Source organism: Drosophila bipectinata, chromosome 3R, assembly GCF_030179905.1.
Source record: "Drosophila bipectinata strain 14024-0381.07 chromosome 3R, DbipHiC1v2, whole genome shotgun sequence".
NCBI classification, from domain to species: domain Eukaryota; kingdom Metazoa; phylum Arthropoda; class Insecta; order Diptera; family Drosophilidae; genus Drosophila; species Drosophila bipectinata.
In genome coordinates, this window is record NC_091739.1 from 20639754 (window position 1) to 20658059 (window position 18306).

The 18306-nt window shown below is 47.7% G+C and overlaps 3 protein-coding genes across 3 annotated transcripts; all 3 read left to right on the plus strand.

The window, feature by feature from the left end:
- Positions 1-1452: 1452 nt before the first annotated feature.
- LOC108127264 (leukocyte receptor cluster member 1 homolog) lies at positions 1453-2671 on the plus strand. Its single transcript, XM_017244207.3, has 3 exons — positions 1453-1570; positions 1624-1723; positions 1790-2671. Exons 1-3 carry the CDS (start codon positions 1548-1550, stop codon positions 2573-2575), a joined length of 909 nt encoding a protein of 302 aa, XP_017099696.2. The 5' UTR covers positions 1453-1547; the 3' UTR covers positions 2576-2671.
- Positions 2672-3073: 402 nt separating this feature from the next.
- On the plus strand, positions 3074-8152 carry sle (slender lobes). The gene is made up of 5 exons (XM_017245328.3): positions 3074-3230; positions 3497-3583; positions 3639-6982; positions 7050-7328; positions 7385-8152. The coding sequence occupies exons 1-5, from the start codon at positions 3194-3196 to the stop codon at positions 7826-7828; spliced, it is 4191 nt and encodes a 1396-aa protein (XP_017100817.2). The 5' UTR covers positions 3074-3193; the 3' UTR covers positions 7829-8152.
- A 308-nt stretch (positions 8153-8460) lies between these two features.
- Positions 8461-17638, plus strand: jumu (jumeau). The gene is made up of 3 exons (XM_017245254.3): positions 8461-8836; positions 14122-15921; positions 15984-17638. The coding sequence occupies exons 1-3, from the start codon at positions 8777-8779 to the stop codon at positions 16317-16319; spliced, it is 2196 nt and encodes a 731-aa protein (XP_017100743.2). The 5' UTR covers positions 8461-8776; the 3' UTR covers positions 16320-17638.
- Positions 17639-18306: the final 668 nt, after the last annotated feature.

An 18306-nucleotide genomic window follows, 5' to 3' on the forward strand; every position in this document is an offset into this window, starting at 1 on the left:
TAAAAAATATTTTGTCTCAGGATTTTGATGCAGAATGGTGGAGAATCGATCCAGAAATAGTTTAAGGTACTCCGCTTGAGAATCGGATGAGAAATGGGGAAGATATAGGCATCACTGTGGACCCTATAGGGGAAAACGCCATTTTTGGGGATCCCATCACGAAAAATGGACAAAAAATCTAAAAAATATTTTGTCTCAGGGTTTTAATGCAGAATGGTGGACAATCGATCCAGAAATAGTTTAAGGTACTCCGCTTGAGAATCGGATGAAAATTGGCGAAGATATAGCCATCACTGTGGACCCTATAGGGGAAAACCCCATTTACAAGGGATCCCATCACGAAAAATGGACAAAAAATCTAAAAAATATTTTGTCTCAGGGTTTTAATGCAGAATGGTGGACAATCGATCCAGAAATAGTTTAAGGTACTCCGCTTGAGAATCGGATGAAAATTGGCGAAGATATAGCCATCACTGTGGACCCTATAGGAGAAAACCCCATTTTCAAGGGATCCCATCACGAAAAATGGACAAAAAATCTAAAAAATATTTTGTCTCAGGGTTTTAATGCAGAATGGTGGACAATCGATCCAGAAATAGTTTAAGGTACTCCGCTTGAGAATCGGATAAGAATTGGCGAAGATATAGCCATCACTGTGGACCCTATAGGGGAAAACCCCATTTTCAAGGGATCCCATCACGAAAAATGGACAAAAAATCTAAAAAATATTTTGTCTCAGGATTTTGATGCAGAATGGTGGAGAATCGATTCAGAAATCGTTTAAGGAACTCCGCTTGAGAATCGGATGAAAATTGGCGAAGATATAGCCATCACTGTGGACCCTATTGGGGAAAACCCCATTTTCAAGGGATCCCATCGTGAAAAATGGAAAAAAATCTAAAAAATATTTTGTCTCAGGATTTTGATGCAGAATGGTGGAGAATCGATCCAGAAATAGTTTAAGGTACTCCGCTTGAGAATCGGATGAGAAATGGGGAAGATATAGGCATCACTGTGGACCCTATAGGGGAAAACGCCATTTTTGGGGATCCCATCACGAAAAATGGACAAAAAATCTAAAAAATATTTTGTCTCAGGAATTTGATGCAGAATGGTGAAGAATCGATCCAGAAATCGTTTAAGGTACTCCGCTTGAGAATCGGATGAGAATTGGCGAAGATATACCCATCACTGTGGACCCTATAGGGGAAAACCCCATTTTCAAGGGATCCCATCGTGAAAAATGGAAAAAAATCTAAAAAATATTTTGTCTCAGGATTTTGATGCAGAATGGTGGAGAATCGATCCAGAAATCGTTTAAGGTACTCCGCTTGAGAATCGGATGAGAAATGGGGAAGATATGGTCATCACTGTGGATCAAACCATTATGGAAAATATACCATCAGTGTTACCAGTGTTGAAGGTAGAAGAAAATATCGACATTTTCCAACACTCTAGATAAAATTGCTGGTCACACTAGTTTTTTCATAAATGTACCTGTACCTTGAACCAACACTCGTACCCAAAATAAAGAAGAGTTTGTTCGAATGAATATTTTACCCAAAAAACGGCAAGTCAGCAGCTTTTCATTAAGAATTTTACTCAACACAATCTCTCCTACAGCTGGCATGTGCGCACCAAGGAAAACATCGCCCGGGTGCGTCGCGATGAGGCGGCAGCCCAAGTGGAGGAGCAGAAGCGCCAGGAGAAACTAGAATTAGCTGTGGGTGCCCTTAAACATTTAGTATATTTTGTTGTTCAAATGATTTTTGCATATTTGCGTTTGTAGGAGAGCGAGGCCCGTATAAACTTTCTGCGGCGCCAATCTGGACTTCCTGAAAAAGCTTCCCACGCCCAAAGTGCCTCCGCCCACAATGCGACGGAAGCACAAGCACCGTTGAACCTATTCGAGGACTACCGAAGCCATGTGAAGACCACCAATAAGGAACTGGAGAAGGAAAAGAAAGAAGAACAGGAGAAGTACGAGAAACAGATCGGCTACCTCACATATTTGGTCCAGGACACAAATGAGGCGCTGAAAGTGCACAGTTGGTACGAAGTGGCCCCCAAAAGAGAGGTAGTCGGCGGTCCTAACTCTCAGGAATTGCATCTCAAACAGAAGTTGGGCCAAGATCCTTTAACCTTGATTAATTCTTTGCTGCCGCCAGAAAAAAAGGAGCCCAAGGAGGTAAATAAACGAAAAAGAGAAAGAACTCCGACGATCCCACCCAGAGAGTCATCCATCGCGAGGTCCTCCCATTCCAAGTCAAAGAAGCAGAAAAGGGAGAAACATGAGAAAAAACACAAGAAGAGTAAAAAACACAAGAGGCAACGGGAGGCCAAGAAAAGCACATTTTCGGATGCTGAACGTCAGAAGCGCGAAAATCTGGACAGGTTGAGAAGGGAACGCCTGAGACGAGAGGTAGCTGAACGACAGCGATCTGAAGCTCTGTTTGCACCCAAGGAACCTGCTGGAGCACCAAGTGTAGCAACCACGCCAGCTCCTACTCCCAAAATAAAACAAAAGTACAATAGTCAGTTTAATCCAGAATTGGCAAAGCAGAATCTAGTTTAGTATTAAAATGTTTGTTGCCAAAGATTTATTTTGCGTATTAGGTGTTATAATCTTTGAAAGATCCATTCATTTACTGTAATGTAGCAAAATAAAATATTCCACCAAAGAAATGGGCTATTGTTTATCTGATGTGGTAAGCATTAAGCTACTAGGAAAGGGCTTGAGGGGCAATAATGACTTAATTTCAAATTAATCATTAATTTGAGGGAAAAACAAAGCCGTTGTTTTTATTCAAATTAGGCGCGGTTGTTGAATCCGGTTATTTGGAAGCTGACAGTGCTGGAAAACGTAAACCGTCATATCTTCTTTCCGTTTTATTTGATAAATCAGGCTATTAATCAATAAATTATATTTTTCTACCCTTTAATATCCAAAAGTTGAGAAACTTTCATATCACTCTTTAAAAAAAAAAACAACTTCAGTTACAATTTTCAAATTTAACGGCCTCCCATGGGCCGCCAAAAAAGCGCAACAGCTAGGCAAGTGTTGCACAACGGAGCTACATCGACACATGGCGTGGAGCCAGTTTGCTCCTTCTAGTTTCGCGGAGAGGTTCGGCTTTTAACAGTTAAATATATTCCTATTAAAAATTTGTGATAGTACTTAAGAGGACGCCAAATGGAGGAGAACACAGAGAGCTCGGAAGGGCAGCGAGGTAAGTGGGCGAATGTGCCAGGGAGTGGAAGCAGGATTTGGATTCCCTGGACCAGGGTTCGGGTTCCCTGGAGCACCGGAAGCAGGGCAACGGGATCAGTAGGCTCTGGTTCCGGATATTCGCCATTGTCATCCTTACTTCCTCTACTTGACAACTCCATCGCACCCAACTTTCATTTCATTTCTCTTGTCGTCCTGACTCGACATTTTTCGCCGACTTTCTTAAAGCAAAGACAATTTTCTAACATTTCACCATGTATTCCATAGTGACGCGGGCCCGCACCCGCCGTATGTCCTTGCTGGATACGGACAGCCGTCCCGGGACACCCCAATTAGATAGTGCGGCCGAACGAGGTAAGTACGGTGGCCACTGAAAAGGCACTGTGAATTCATAGGCGTCGTTTTTTAGGCACTGCCTCGCCGCGTCCCACTCGCCGTACTCGATTGAACTCTGCCACCATGGACGTGCGCACGCCGACTCGCGCCACCCGATCTTCGGTGGCCCGTGGTGAGACCCCAGAGCCCTCCACTCCCTCGTCTGTTAAGAGAACCGCTCGTACTCCGGCCAAAGCCACCAGGTCCGTTATGAAGCAGCTGCCTCTCAAAGAGGAAACAGCAGAAGAGATGGATGCGAAGCAGGAGGAACAAGTGGAGCGCACTGGGACTCCCGTTGGCGACAGACGTGTGACTCGCTCCATGTCGCAGACGCCCCCCTCTGTTAATAGATCCACGAGCGCCACGCCTCCATCGCAACCCGATAGCAAGGTTTCCTCTGAAGAAAAACAAACAGCCGCGTCTGGTGAGCTGAAAGAGGAGCAAGATAAGAAGAAAGAAGTGGAGACTAAGGAAAAGAAACAAAATGCTCAGTTTACAAACAAGTTTTCTGTCCGTCTGGAGAAGACTCCCCTCAAACGGGCATCCGAGAACACACCGCGCAAGGACTCCTCTGAGTCTGCCAAGAAGACCAAGTCTTCAGACGTGGAAATAGATGAAAACAACTTCCCAGTGGAAAAAATAAAAGCATTAAATGAATCGTCGTCCACTGACAAGAAGACAGTCGCCCCAGCAGTCGAAATATTTGAAAACAACTCCCCAGTGGAAAAAATAAAAGCATTAAATGAATCGTCACCCACTGACAAGAAGACAGTCGCCCCAGCAGTGGAAATAGTTGATAACAACCTCCAAGTGGAAAAAATAAAAGCATTAAATGAATCTTCCCCCAACCTCTCGAAGGTTTCCAAGAAACCTGATGGCAAAGAGACTGACCCCGAGGAGTCTTTGAAAAAAACAGTCGTTCCCGAACCAGAGGAACAACCTCACAAACTTGATGAGAAAACTTTGAGCCCGGAGCTGCAGACCTCTACTGGAGAGGCACCCAAAGAATTGTCCGGTTCTCCGTCTCCTAAGAATTTAGAATCAAATGGTCTAGCGACTTCTCCATTAAAGGCCAAAACTCCAATTAAAAAGGAACAGTCCAAGGAGATTGTAAAGGAAATAACTCCCCAACAAGAAAATTCCCAGACACTTCCCGAAAAGGAAGTTTCTCCAGCCAAATCACCCAAGAATGTATCCTCGGATGAATTGTTTTTGGATGCCGAGGAGTCGCCAGAGGAGCTGGACAATCTGAAATCTACTCCTAACAAAGAAAAGGAGGTTGAGACCGATCTCACAGCAAAACAGCCAACAGAGCCTGTGACTGCCAAAGATATCGTCGAGTCACCAGAGCCAATGGACGTGGATGAGGCTATTGATGATGAGGAAGAAAACGTGGATCTGGTTGAGGAGACTGTCGAAGGCTCTCCCAAGTTGGAGCAGAAGAAAACTGTGGGTTTCAAAGGAGGTGACGGGGATTCCCATGACGAGAAGACACGCTTTCCCAAGACTCCGGGTCGGGACAAAGGCACAATAAACCGAACAAACATTTTAGTCCCGGAGACCCCCATCCGGACCCCCAAGCCTGCCGCCCTCAGCAAGGGCCGCAGCAGCTCCACACCAATAGCTAAAGACCAATTGCCCAGCAAGGCAGAACTTCACCAGGCTCCTCCTGAAATCGATGTCATTAAGCCCTTCAGTCAGCTCGAATCTGAGAAAAAAGAGAAACTTCACGACACATCGTCCAGCAAGACAGCAAAGTCTCCCAAAATTCTGAAGCTGTTTAGTGACGACGAATTCGAAGAAGATAACGACTCTGAGAACGAGTGCGAGTTCGTTGAAGACCAGGCGGTGGAGGCTCCGGGGAATTATCAGTCTGGTGACTCAATGGACAGTTCGACACGTCGCGAGGTCGAGGAGAACGAGATTCCTTCCCACGGCGAGTCTGTGGGTAGTCAGGACACCGAAGAAGAGTCGCACGGGGAGGAGGAGGAGAACGAAGATGATTCCTTTGTGGTTTCCGACGACGATGAGGAGGAGGACTTGGGCGCACTCTGCTTCTCCAACGACGAGGAAGATGAGAGTGAGGTCGAGACTGAGAAAAAACGCGAATCAAAGGGCGGAAAGAAGCGTAGCCGTATTGTGGTGGCGGATTCCAGTGAGGATTCCATCGAGATGCTGTCAGAAACGAAGCAGGACAAGAGCAACTGCTTGAATGCCAGCCGACTGAGCGATGCCGCCCAGAAGATGAACAACAGCAGCAAAAACTCCACCACCGAGACCTCTGAGACTGAGCTGGAAAACTCGAGGAGAATGCTCCTTAACGAGCTGAACAAATCAGAGCGTCTGAACAAGACCGTACCACGCCTGGACGTGACAGAAATAGAGGACAATTCCTCGACAGATTCAGAGGAAAAGCCGGTGTCCAAGAAGGCATCTTTCAAGGGAAGCGCAAGCGTTTACGAAGTCATGGACTCCGACGAGTTCGAGGCACCCGAAGAGGTTAAGGAACCTTCCCACAAAGAACTAGAAACCTCAAAACGCAACGAGAGCATCTACGAGGTGGAGGAGTCTGATGAGGACCAGGAACCTGTAGCCGGCGATGACAAGCTCTCCATGAAGACGTCTGGCAAATCCTCCGATGAAGAAGCCGCCCTTCTCGACACATTGGCTTCCAGTGATCTGCGCCACCTGGCCACCATGTTCAATCCGCTCCAGAAGTCCCGTCGCCAGTCCCTCTACACGGCCAGTCAGGAGATCAATGCGAAGGAACCCAAACTGAAGCGTCGCAGTGATCGAGGCTTGGCCAGCGACAATTTCTGTCCCTCGACGTCCTTTGTGGAGATGGTAGCCGATCGGCAGCGCCTGAAGCGAAAGCATCTCTCTAAGAGCTTTTCGGGTGCCCCCGAAGACTTGGACGAGGTGGAGCTACACCACGATCGCAAGCGATTGAAGAACTCGCCCTTGAAATTCGATGAGACAGAAAAAAATGCAGAGGTTGCTGCTGATTCGGAAAAACCTGCTGCTGATCTGAAGCGAGCGTCCACATCCTCAGAGGAGTTCGTCGATGATAATTCGGAACTTTCGGAAGGGGAGATTCCAAGAAAGTCCCTCCAAAAAGACGACTCCAAGAATGTGTCGCTCCGGAAGGATGCTGTAAAGGAGTCTTCTCCGGAAGTAGACCCAAAGGAAGGGGAGTCCGGGCTGAAGGAAGATTCAGAAGTTGCCGATGAGCAGCCGTCGACTTCCCGCGACGCACTGAAGCCAAAGGCCAAGCAACCGGAGTCGCTGTTCAAAACCAAGACTGTTGACTACTATATGGAGTACTGCGACAAAATATTCCAGGCCGCCAACGAGGCAGCTATGAATCAGAAGAAACAGGTAAGACCAGGCAGAGGTTTATATTTTTTCGCAGAGCTTTTACCAGAATCGTGTTCCCCCCTTTCAGCGAATTGCTGCCGGCGGCAAAAAGCCCAAGAATCTTAAACGAGCCTCCATGTCGGGCACCAAGCCTGGAAATAAAGACCCTGAAGCCGAGACGGTACCGATTGAGAAGCCGCTCCCGGAAGATTTGCCCAAAACCAGCCACAAGATAGCTTCCATCGCAACCAAAAAGGAAGCAAAGCCGACAACCAGTGCCAAAAAAGACGTAAAGCGCTTGCAAGCAACCCGCCAGGCTGTGGGTCATGCTGTGAACCTTCTGACTGGATCGGCGGCCACCAAAGAGGTAAGCGTTGGAAGCTATTATTCAACAAGTTATAACATTCATGCTTGTCTTCACAGCCACGCTCTCTGGCCAACAAGTTGGGGGCCAAGTCGCAGATGGCCGCCAAGAAGCCGGGCAAAAAGCAAAAGCAGGCCAAGCTCAACAGTTCCGATGAGGAGAACCACAACCGCAAGGTGACTCGATTCCGAAACAACGCCGGCTACGTAACCGTTTTGGAGGGAACTCCTGCTAAACACAGCATCGAGCTCATCAGGACCAAGTCGGGCATTATGCGCGTCGAGCCGAGCACTCCGAAACAGAAGTACTTCCTCGAGATGCCGGAAACTCCAAGGAACCTGCAGGGCGGATTCCGCGAGGAGCCTTCAGGATCTTCTGGGTGCCATCTGAAGGGCAAGAAACCAGGCCGCAAGCAAGCACCAAAACCGGGCGAGGACAAGGGCAACTCCGCGAAGCAGTCGGCGCTGCGTTTCAAGGAGAGGGTCTTTGCCCGCAAGTTCTAGAGCTCCCAGATTTAGGAAAACACAATAGTATTCGTCAGAAGAGTCAGTCAGGCACACACCAATCTAAAGCATGATTATTTTTTGTTTTGAGTTATCTGTTTAATTTCCATTTTTCCCGTTTTGGTTTCATAGCCTTTATTGGATAATTCCAACAGAGTTGAATTATTTTTGTTTGTATTGCGCTTATTTGAAACGTTTTTTTTTTTCCAAATTTATTTTTTTCATTGCCATTGTTGCCACTGACTACTTTGACATTTTCCATACACACCACTCATTCAAATTAGAAATTATTACGTATATAAATAAAATGTTTGTTAAACCAAATCGAATCTGTTTTTTAATTGAAACTGCAGACATAAAAGGAGGGTAGATCCAGAATCCCCAAAAGAAAAATTATAATAAATAATAAAAATAATAATAATATAACTTGTATAATTATTATAATAAAATTAATAATTTAAAAATTATACTATTCCTCAAACCGTTTTTATTTAAATTCAAATAGCCGTTTTTTTTTCCTTCTATCGATACATTTTTCAGCAACTCTGATCAGTTTTGACAGTCATCGATAACAAAATTATCGAAAAATAAATGTTGGCAAACGTGTCCCTGGCAACCCTCATTCACCAACCCTAGTTTCAATTCACAATTGAATTCAGACGGTCGGGTGGTTCGGAGCTGATTTGGTCGCGGCTTTTGATTTCGATTGTTTTTGTTGTTCGGTGAATTTTCGCGCCTCGAGAAGAATTTAACCGACTCCAGACACTATGCGCCGGTCCTGCCAGGAATAGGTGCCAGGATTAAGGATAGCTCCACAATTCAGAATCGACGTGAGAAGCGGTGCCCTGTTGGTCCACTGAAGCTGTGCAACGGTTTAGCGAAGGAGTGCGAGGCGAAATCGACCAAAACAAAGTTCGGCCCAGACGAAAACAGAAGTCAGAATTCAAAATGTTTGAGCTCGAGGATTATTCCAGCAACATATACGAGGGAATATCCAGCAAATATGCGGTAAGTTTGTTCACCAATGACCATCCACGAACGGTGGAAGGCGGATGGAGGACGGCGGACGGCGGACGAGAGGAGGCAACAGCTTAATAACATTTTGCACATTTGCCGGCACACGAACACGTGCACACCATCGCATGCGCTCACACACACACGCACACAGACACACTCTTTATCGGCGGATTTCAAATTTTAACGTTCGTTTCGCGTCGACAAAGCAGCTCGGTTCTCTTTTCCTAGTATTTCCCCCAAGTCCCCATTGTCCCCATACTCTCCACTGGCTCCCCATACGTGCGGCGAAAACGTGCCACCTCTGGCTGTCTCGCTCTTCGCCGCGCCGCAGCTAACGTAAATTTTTTGAATCTGAATTCGCCTTCGCCGCGCCGTCTGGTGCGTCTGTGTGTTTACTTTTGATCGTTAAGCTTTGAAATTGCCGTTTCCCTCAGTGATTAATGGTCTGAGGAGGGGGCGGGGTGTAGGGGGCGACTGGGCTTACAACCGGAACAAAGACGATAATAATTCTCCGGCATGGGCACTTCCTTCTCTACAGCATTGCTGGTCGGGTTTATGGTGACCGGCGGGTTATAACTTGGCTTTAACAGGCCTGTTAGCTGTTAGCTCGACGCTGTTAGCCCGCTGTACTTTGTCCTAAAGTTGCGAATTATTTTAAAATTTAAATTGGAATGAGTGTCTGTCTTCTCTTTTGTTATTGCGCAATTAAATATTTGCTTACTTTTTGGCAAGAGCACACTTGGGGGCATGAAGGGAGGGGCAAGTCTTCTTACTCTACGAACATTCTTCTAGTAGTAGGAGTGGGAGTGGTAGTGGGAGTGCTTTTTTGGATATCTAGTACTAGTTCTAGTGCTAATATCTTGGCCTCGACTGTTGACGATTCTCCACTGCTGCCTCTTGGGGCTCTTCTGCTGCTTTTGCGTCTTAAACTCGTTGAAGGCCAAGCGTTCACCTCGAGCCGTTGGATCTTTTCGGCCAGGCCGGCCTTCGCAACATATTCATGTTTTTGGCCAAAAGCTGGGGCCGGCGAGTCCGTAGTGCAACACGGAAAGCAACAGTGCCCGAGAGCATGGGCGCCTGATAGCTGCGACATGCAAGCTCCGCACACATACACCAGCGTATTAGCTCCACTGTGGAGCAGGGGAACAAAGAAACCGAAGCTCCATGGGCCGGGGCACATGTTGGGCTCAGAACGGGCGCTTTTCGGGCCGGATTCCACCCTCACCCAACCCCAAAAGGCACACGAGTGTTGTCAGGGGGTGGGGGCAGCCACTTGTCTGGCTTTATGGGCGCCCAGCTGTATGCCGCATAGATTTTCTCACGGCCCCAGCACACAGACACACTCTCGCAGAGTCATGCAGTTCGCCAGAGACGTGCCAGGGAGGAGTCCCCGTCCCTAATTAGTCCAAAAATACCCACTTTTTTGATGAAACTTTCGGGCCAAGTTTAAACTCCCGGTTGGTCTTAATGGGTAAGATAACCCAGGGAGTTCCCGCTAACCCAGAGATTTAAAGACGATTTACGACGAAGGATACATTGGCTGGGATTGCCAGGGTGGAGGATTAGGCCGAGCTCGACTTTATTGCACCATAAAGTAATTTACAAATGGGCGCTCATGAGCTCTACCTGGGCCGAGGGTCGGAGGGTCGGAGGGTCTGAGGCCTCCTTTGTCTTCTTTTTGTGTGTCATCTTCGGGTGAAAGCAGGGAAAAGATGTAAATGGAAAGAAAGGAGCAGATGCAGCCGAGAAGAAGGAAGGGTCGGAAACTCCGAAAACACATCGAAAACAATTGCCTTCGGTGACGAATCCTGCCGAGAGCCGGCCGGCCGGCCTGCCAACTCCTTGGTTCGTTGCACAACTTAAAAAGGTCAATAGGCAGCTGCAGCTGTCTGCTGGAAGGGGAGGAGGGGAGGGGGGAGGGCCGTTCCGTAGGCCTTGTCGAACTTTGTCGAACTTTTGCCAACATGGCCTGGCAGTGGCCTTAATCCGGCTGGCTTGATGGCCAGGACGAACGCTTGCTGTCGACTTTGCTCGCCTGTTCGATTCATTTTTATTTCGGCACCATTTTTCAAGAATTTTTTGTGGGGATTCTTTAAAAAAAAAAGAAAGGGGGAAGGGGGCCTAAGGAGGCCTTGTTTTCGTCCTTTTTCACCTGAGCGCCGCATGAAAAAGTGTCTGATTTTTTAAGGATCTGGATACCCCCCAACCCAGAGCTCCCTCTCCGGCCAGAGTTTTCCTTCTGGCTGGGTTATGGAGGTCCCTCAGCACGCCAATTAGAGCCAGGAAGTGGGCTTTCTGAGGGGAACTGCAATCGCAAGTACAGTGGAAAGTGCCTACAAAGAATTTTAAACACTTAAGGGTCTAACTTTGATGGAGGATCTAATAGAAATAGTTGCCCATTTAATGTTTATTTTTGAAAAACCTGTCGAGTAGTTTGGGTTGCACATTTCGATACTCCACTGTACCGGCACCGACAAGCAACAGTCAGTACTATCAACCCCCGAGTTGCAGCTGCCACTTCCAACTTCAATTTCAACTGGAAACTCGCAACACCACCGAGAAGGGCACGTCGAGAGGTTATCAGGCCAGGGGGAACTAGGAGCTCTCTATGCTGAGCAGGAGCTGGAGCGAAACCCTCAATGAAGGGCCCTGTTGTTCTCCTATCATATTATCTGTCGTCCCATTTCGGGTCTAATGCTCAATTAGTGGTTGCGGGGGTGGGCGGCAAGGACGGAGGGATGGGCCGACAAGGGCAAAGGGTTAAAGGGCACAACAGCCATGAAATCCCCGCGAAATTGAATCACAAACTTCCGATTGGGGTAGGAAATGGTGAAATTGGGATTAGGCAGCGAATATAGCAACAGACTATGGGATCAGAGTTCCTCAATAGAGACAATTATTTAATCGATCGGTAACTCGGAGGAGAGCCAGCTGCTGCCACTGAAGACTGGGATGCAGAAGACTGCCAGCTGTCTGGAGGCCTGCCTTCTGGTTGCACTCTGGCCGTTGCTGCAACAATTACAGGCCCAGACTGGCCCGACTTGCAGCCGCTTATCGGCCAAGCACCTGCCGTGAGTAGTGTTTGGGCCAGGATGCCTCTGTTGCATGCATCCATATCCACTGAGGAAATGTTCGATTTGGAAGCAAAGTAAATAGACATCAGTCATGGAAAGAGGAAACTAATCTAGGAACAAAGGCACACTTCCTGTCCTCCGATAAAGACCCATTATTGTAACCCCAACACAGGCAATCGCTTCTCTTCCCGATGGAGGAAAGGGGCACCGGGTACCTGGATGGAGAAAGCACTCGAATTCCCGAATGACAAAACACAGAATCCCCACCTCCCCATGTACCCCTTTCAGAACAAGACCAGACTCATGGAGCCCCAGCCCCCGTTGCCTTATCCTTGGATGTGCGCCTGCACCAATTTATGGTATCCTGCTGAATTATGCAACTTATCACTCTCGTGTGGCGGGCTCTATATCATCCTTTGTGTGTATATGCTCCTGCCTATCGATTTTTCGCCGTCGCCGTAGCCGCATAATAAAAACATGAAAGAGTCCTGTGGGGTCCTGTGGCTCGTCCCCCCATTTTGGGGTCAGGTCAGTTCAGTGGCTGCTTGGAGCTCCGCCGCTTCAAGGACACCTTGACATTGGGACCGTCTTCTGTCTCGTTTCAAACGAGAGGAGAGTATCTAACAGTGCGCGCCTTTTTTAACAGCTGCCCGAATCCTGTGAAGGGCCTGCCGAGGAGCTACTACTAACTACTACTTTTTCCGTCTACTGCCATTTGCGGCAAACGAAGCAACAAACCCAACACAAAAACAGGCCCATGTGCGGCTGTTGTTGCTTTTGTTTTTGCTGTTTTTGCTGTTTTTGCCCACTGTTGCTGCTTCATCACTTTATTTTCTGTTCTCAGCCGGCGAACTCGAAGCATGTTTTGTTGCCTACTGTACAGGCCGCAACTTCGCTGTGAGAGCTCTGTTATGTTCCCGCGTTCTATGTTCGCCACCCCTCTTTGGCTCTCTCTCTCTCTTTGTTTATCTGCCTCTCTCCCATTCGCTCTCTCTCTTCTGTAAATGTACAGATGTTAGTGTGTATTCCCCTTTTTGCTGAGCCCGCCTTGTTTCTGATGTTAACAGGAGTTCTAAGTGAACCGACCACAAGATACCCTATCAAATATGAATATAATTTTATTATATAAAATATGGCATTGTATTGTATATTATTATATATAATATTATTTATTTTTATAATAATTTTTTAAATATTTAGAGTATCTTATAGTCGACTTGACTCTTCAATTGGGTACTCAGTGAATCACTCCAGTTGTTGCTCCCCATACTGGGGAGTGGGTCCTCGGGCTCATTGCTTAAAACTTTCAGTTTTCCTGATATCCGGTTTGGTGGCTGCTGCGATATGTGGTTTGGCCTTCTGCCCATATTTCGGTTACGTTTATGCGGCTTTGTGGCAGGAACATCTCTCGAAATAGGTCCTATCTATAGATTTGTTGGTTTTATCTAAAGTTAGTCCTAAATACTAATAAATAATAATAAAAAATAATAACAAAATCGTGCTTTCGCTTTTCAAAAACATTCCAGAATGCGACGGTTCTGATGTTGCAACTTGCAACATAAGCTGATGTTTTTGTTGGGCTGCAACATTCCCACATGCCCTGCTTTTCCCTTTTCCCATCCTTGGCCGTCTGCCGTCTTTTTTTCTGCCTGCCTGCCTGCCTTCCTGCCTTGGCTGCCTTGGCGCGTAAAAACAGGTTTCCAGCTCGGCTCCGGGGCTCTCCTGCTCCTGTGGTCCCTCGTTTGTTATTGTTGTTGTTTTTCTCGGGCCTGGCTCTCGTATAGAAAATGAAAACCTATACGACGATCCCCGCACACAACCGCACCGCACGTATCCCATGGATACATATTTACGAATCTGCCTGCACGGGGATATCAGATTCGGACTCAGATGCGAGCGACTTGAGTTACAGATTTAATCACTACCCCCCTTCCCATATAGGGTTCCTATATCGCCTACCTAATGCCCGAATATATCATCCTTCTCCCGGATTCCACAGAAAGATCTGGAGGCGGGAAAGTTCTGGAATCTAGAATCTAGATTCCGAGACGTGTTTGTAAACAGTTTGTTTATGTTTCACATTGTTTTGGTTCTCTGCCTATCTGGGGTACTATATGGAATGCTATGTACATACTAGAACTATACTTAGATACCTAAGGATCAGGATTACTAAAGCACTATGTTTACCATCTCTCCTCGCAGGACGGCGCTGGTCCCTCACTGGACTTTTATGTCTCCGACTCGATGCAGGAAATGCTGAACGTGGACATCCGCGCCGAGATCGCCAACGTGGTGGGCACTTCCAGCAGTGACCTCACCTCGTCCCTGGATCACGCCCTGGAGGCTATATCGGCAATCAACAACAACAATGGCAGCAGCGCCAACGGCGTCTCCTACAACGCCAATGCCAACTTCCTGTCCAGCAGCGCCCTCCACGCCTCGCCCACTGCCAAATGGATGGGCTCCTCGGCCAGCTTCTGGTCCAACACAGACTACTACGCCGACCTGGGCGCCTGTGTGAACCCCATATCGGTGATGCCCCTGATAACCACCGCATGCAATTCGGGGCTCATATCGCCGAAGCGCAACAAATCGGCCACGTCCTCCCAGGGGCGGGCCGGGGCGGGTGTGCCGTCGTCGCCCTCCGCCGAGCGGGATCAGCCCAAGTCGCACCTGACCTTCTCGCCCGCACAGATGAAGGTCAGCGCCGGCTCCCTGCGACGCGAGCAGGTGATGGCCCACATCCCCAAACAGATATCCGTCATCACGGGAACGGGCAGCACTGCCCCGGCCACCATGGCCACCAACTCGGTACTGCAGCGTCGCAACTCGTCGGCAGTGGACGCAGTTCGGAAGGACCTGGCTGGCGAACTGCGCAAGGTCCAGTCTAGTCCCGTGCCCACCGGCGCGGACGCCAAGACCACATCCTCGCTGCTCACCTCGGCCAACGGAGGCACCAACACCATCAAGCTGGCACCGGGAATCGGGGGTCTCACCTTCGCCAACAGTGCGGCCTACCAGAAACTCAAGCAGACCTCTTGCGCGAAGTCGCCCGGAGGCGGCACCGGCTCCTCTGCGACATCGACGGCGGGTCTCAAGGAGGCGGCCAAGCGCGGGGGACTGCAGCAGCTGAGCACAACACCAAAGAGCATTGCTTCGGCGGCTAACTCGCCGCACCACCAAATGCAGGGCCACGGCAGCTACAGCCTGGGATCGCCCTCGTCCCTGTCCTCGACCTCCTCCTCGGCCGCTTCCCCGCTCGGAAACGTAAGCAACCTGGTCAACATTGCGAATAACAACTGCAACGGATCGGGTGGAGGGGGCCTGGTGAAGCCGCTGCAGCAGAAGGTCAAGCTGCCGTCTGTGGGCAGCGCCTTCCCCAAGCCCGCTTACTCCTACTCCTGCCTGATTGCGCTGGCCCTCAAGAACTCCCGGGCCGGGTCGCTGCCAGTCTCGGAGATCTACAGCTTCCTCTGCCAGCATTTCCCCTACTTCGAGAACGCTCCCAGCGGCTGGAAGAATAGTGTGCGCCACAACTTGTCGCTGAACAAGTGCTTCGAGAAGATCGAGAGGCCGGTGACCAACGGCAACCAGAGGAAAGGGTGTCGCTGGGCCATGAACCCCGAGCGCATCTCCAAAATGGACGAGGAGGTGCAGAAGTGGTCCCGCAAGGACCCGGCAGCCATTCGGGTGGCCATGGTCTATCCCCAGCACCTGGAGTCCTTGGAGAGGGGCGAGATGAAGCACGGCTCGGCTGACTCGGACGTGGAAATGGACTCGCAGTCGGAGATCGAAGAGTCCTCCGATTTGGAGGAGCACGAGTTCGAGGACACCCTGGTGGACGCCATGCTGGTGGAGGAGGACGAAGAGGAAGTCGAGGAGGAGGACGATGATGAAGAGCACATGCTTAACGAGTTCCAGTCCGTGGTCGAGTCCAAGTCCAATCAGCTGCCCATCGACCACGAGCTGCTCGTGCAGAGGAGCGGTGACTTCGAAATCGAGGTAGGTTCTTTTTTCTAGAAGATGAGGAGAGCGGATTTCTAACATTCCCGTTCCTGTTTCAGGTGGACGAACTGTACGATGCTATCGACATCGAGGACGACAAGGAGTCGGTCCGACGTCTGATCGCCAGCACCCAGGCCCCTAGCATCATCGAGCTGAATCCCGCTGACCTGAATGCCAACGACGGCTACCAGCAGCCGCCCTCGAAGAGAGCACGAGTGGACATCAACTACGCGATCGGTCCGGCCGGCGAGCTGGAGCAGCAGTACGGTCAGAAGGTGAAGGTGCAGCAGGTCACCCAGCCGGCCACCCTGCAGCTCCAGAGCCAGAGCCAGCAGCAGCAGCATCCGCCCAACTACAACCGGCGCAAGATGCCGCTGGTCAACCGAATCATCTGACGTGGAGCACAGTCCGACCCCACTAAAAACTAAATGCGACACACTACCATTTAATCACTTACCGATAGGTTTATATCATTAAGGCTCGCTTGAACGGGCTCCACATCCGATTATCAGTTTATAGTTTCTCAAAGTTCCCGATGTGTTCAGATGGAATGTTTATTTAGGTTTATTATTTTCTATATATACTTGTATGGTTCCGATGCTAGGGAACGATTTCTCGCTTTGAAGTCAAGGGACGCTGAAGAACCAAGCTCTTCGCTCTGCACTGAGAAGTCGTCCCCTCGAGCTTAAGGGGTTCAGGGGGAAGGGAAGAGCATGCTCTCCCATGTGTTTCGTATGTTCTATATCTCTCGGAATAAACCACTACTACATAAGCTCACCCGAAAGTTTTGCTCTGATTTGACACTTGACCCGAAATTCAAAAGAGATCATTTGTGACGATGCACGAAGCATGTTGATTATTTTTGTATCTTATTGTAGCTATTGATTATTTGATCTCTTGACAAATGAAATTTTTCTATTTTACAATTAAACCACCCCACACACACCACCTGACCATGAAACGTAAGCACTAGGTTCACGTTTTTGCCAACTATTCCATTCTGTTCTAACCATAGAAGCATCCTCCAGGCACTGTCCTTAGACGTAAGAACGTTTTAAAACGGAAACGAACACAATATACTTGCCGGTCCAGTATTCGAGGTAAAACGCGGATTTTTATGACGACTTTGTATGTATTGTACTATAACTAATAATACGAATAGACACAACAACTATTGTTGCGAGTAACAGTCAATTAATTATAAACCCAATTATAGTGTAAGCGATGATTCCGAATGTAAATAGTTTTACACGCAACGAATCACTGTATACTACGTGCTTAGCCCTAAGTGATATATATATATTCCAAATCCAAACGAAACGACACATCCGACAACCGAAAAGACTTCAATATCAGATATAGACCCAGAAGGTACCGAACAGTTGAACAAACCTCAGATTTAAAATAGTACAAAGAGCTAGCTACTGAGCAACGCATTTTCGAGGACGACGCAGACGAAGGCCTTGCACACTTGGTGTTTTAAATCAGCCGCCTCAGCATTTACAACTTAATTTTAGAAAACACACATGGATTTTTCTTGTAACTACCATACAGACTAAGTGGCACTTTGGAATTCTATTGATACGATACGGCTAAGATAACTACTGTAAATGAGTAGGCTAAGAAGGGACAATTTTTGTATAGAGTTGTTGAAAATTAAATGGCAAGGAAAATTGAAACCAAAAAAATAATAAAATATACCATTTTAAAGAAATGAAGTTTGTTTTATTCAAGACTCGGTACAAGGGAATATGTTTTGAAATTTTTCCATTTGTGTTTCTTTTGAAATCAATGCTAAGAGCTCCGAGATGTCTGTATCTTTGGATGTCTGTATTCATCCGTTCCTTCGGAGGAATACCTTAAAGGATTTTCAAACCGATTACCTTTCAATCTTTTCCAAACCTTTGGATCAAATATTTTTAGGAATTTTTCAAATTTTCTGGGGGTTCCCTTAAAAATCTGGAAATTACATGGGAGGGACGATATGGGCCACCGAGATGTCTATATCTTTGGCAATACTTATCCGATTCAAAAGCAGAATACCTTAAACGATTTCTACATTGATTCTCCACAAATCTGCATCAAAATCTACGAGCAAAATATTTTTTAGATTTTTTGTCAAATTTTCTGGGGGTTCCCTTCAAAATCTGGAAATTACATGGGTGGGACGATATGGGTCACTGAGAAGTCTATATCTTTGGCAATACTTATCCGATTCTCAAGCGGAATATCTTAAACGATTTCTATATTGATTCTCCACAAATCTGCATCAAAATATTGAAACAAAATATTTTTGAGATTTTTTATAAAATTTTCTGGGGGATCCCTTCAAAATCTGAATAACACATGGGAGGGAGGATAAGGGCCACCGAGAAGTCTATA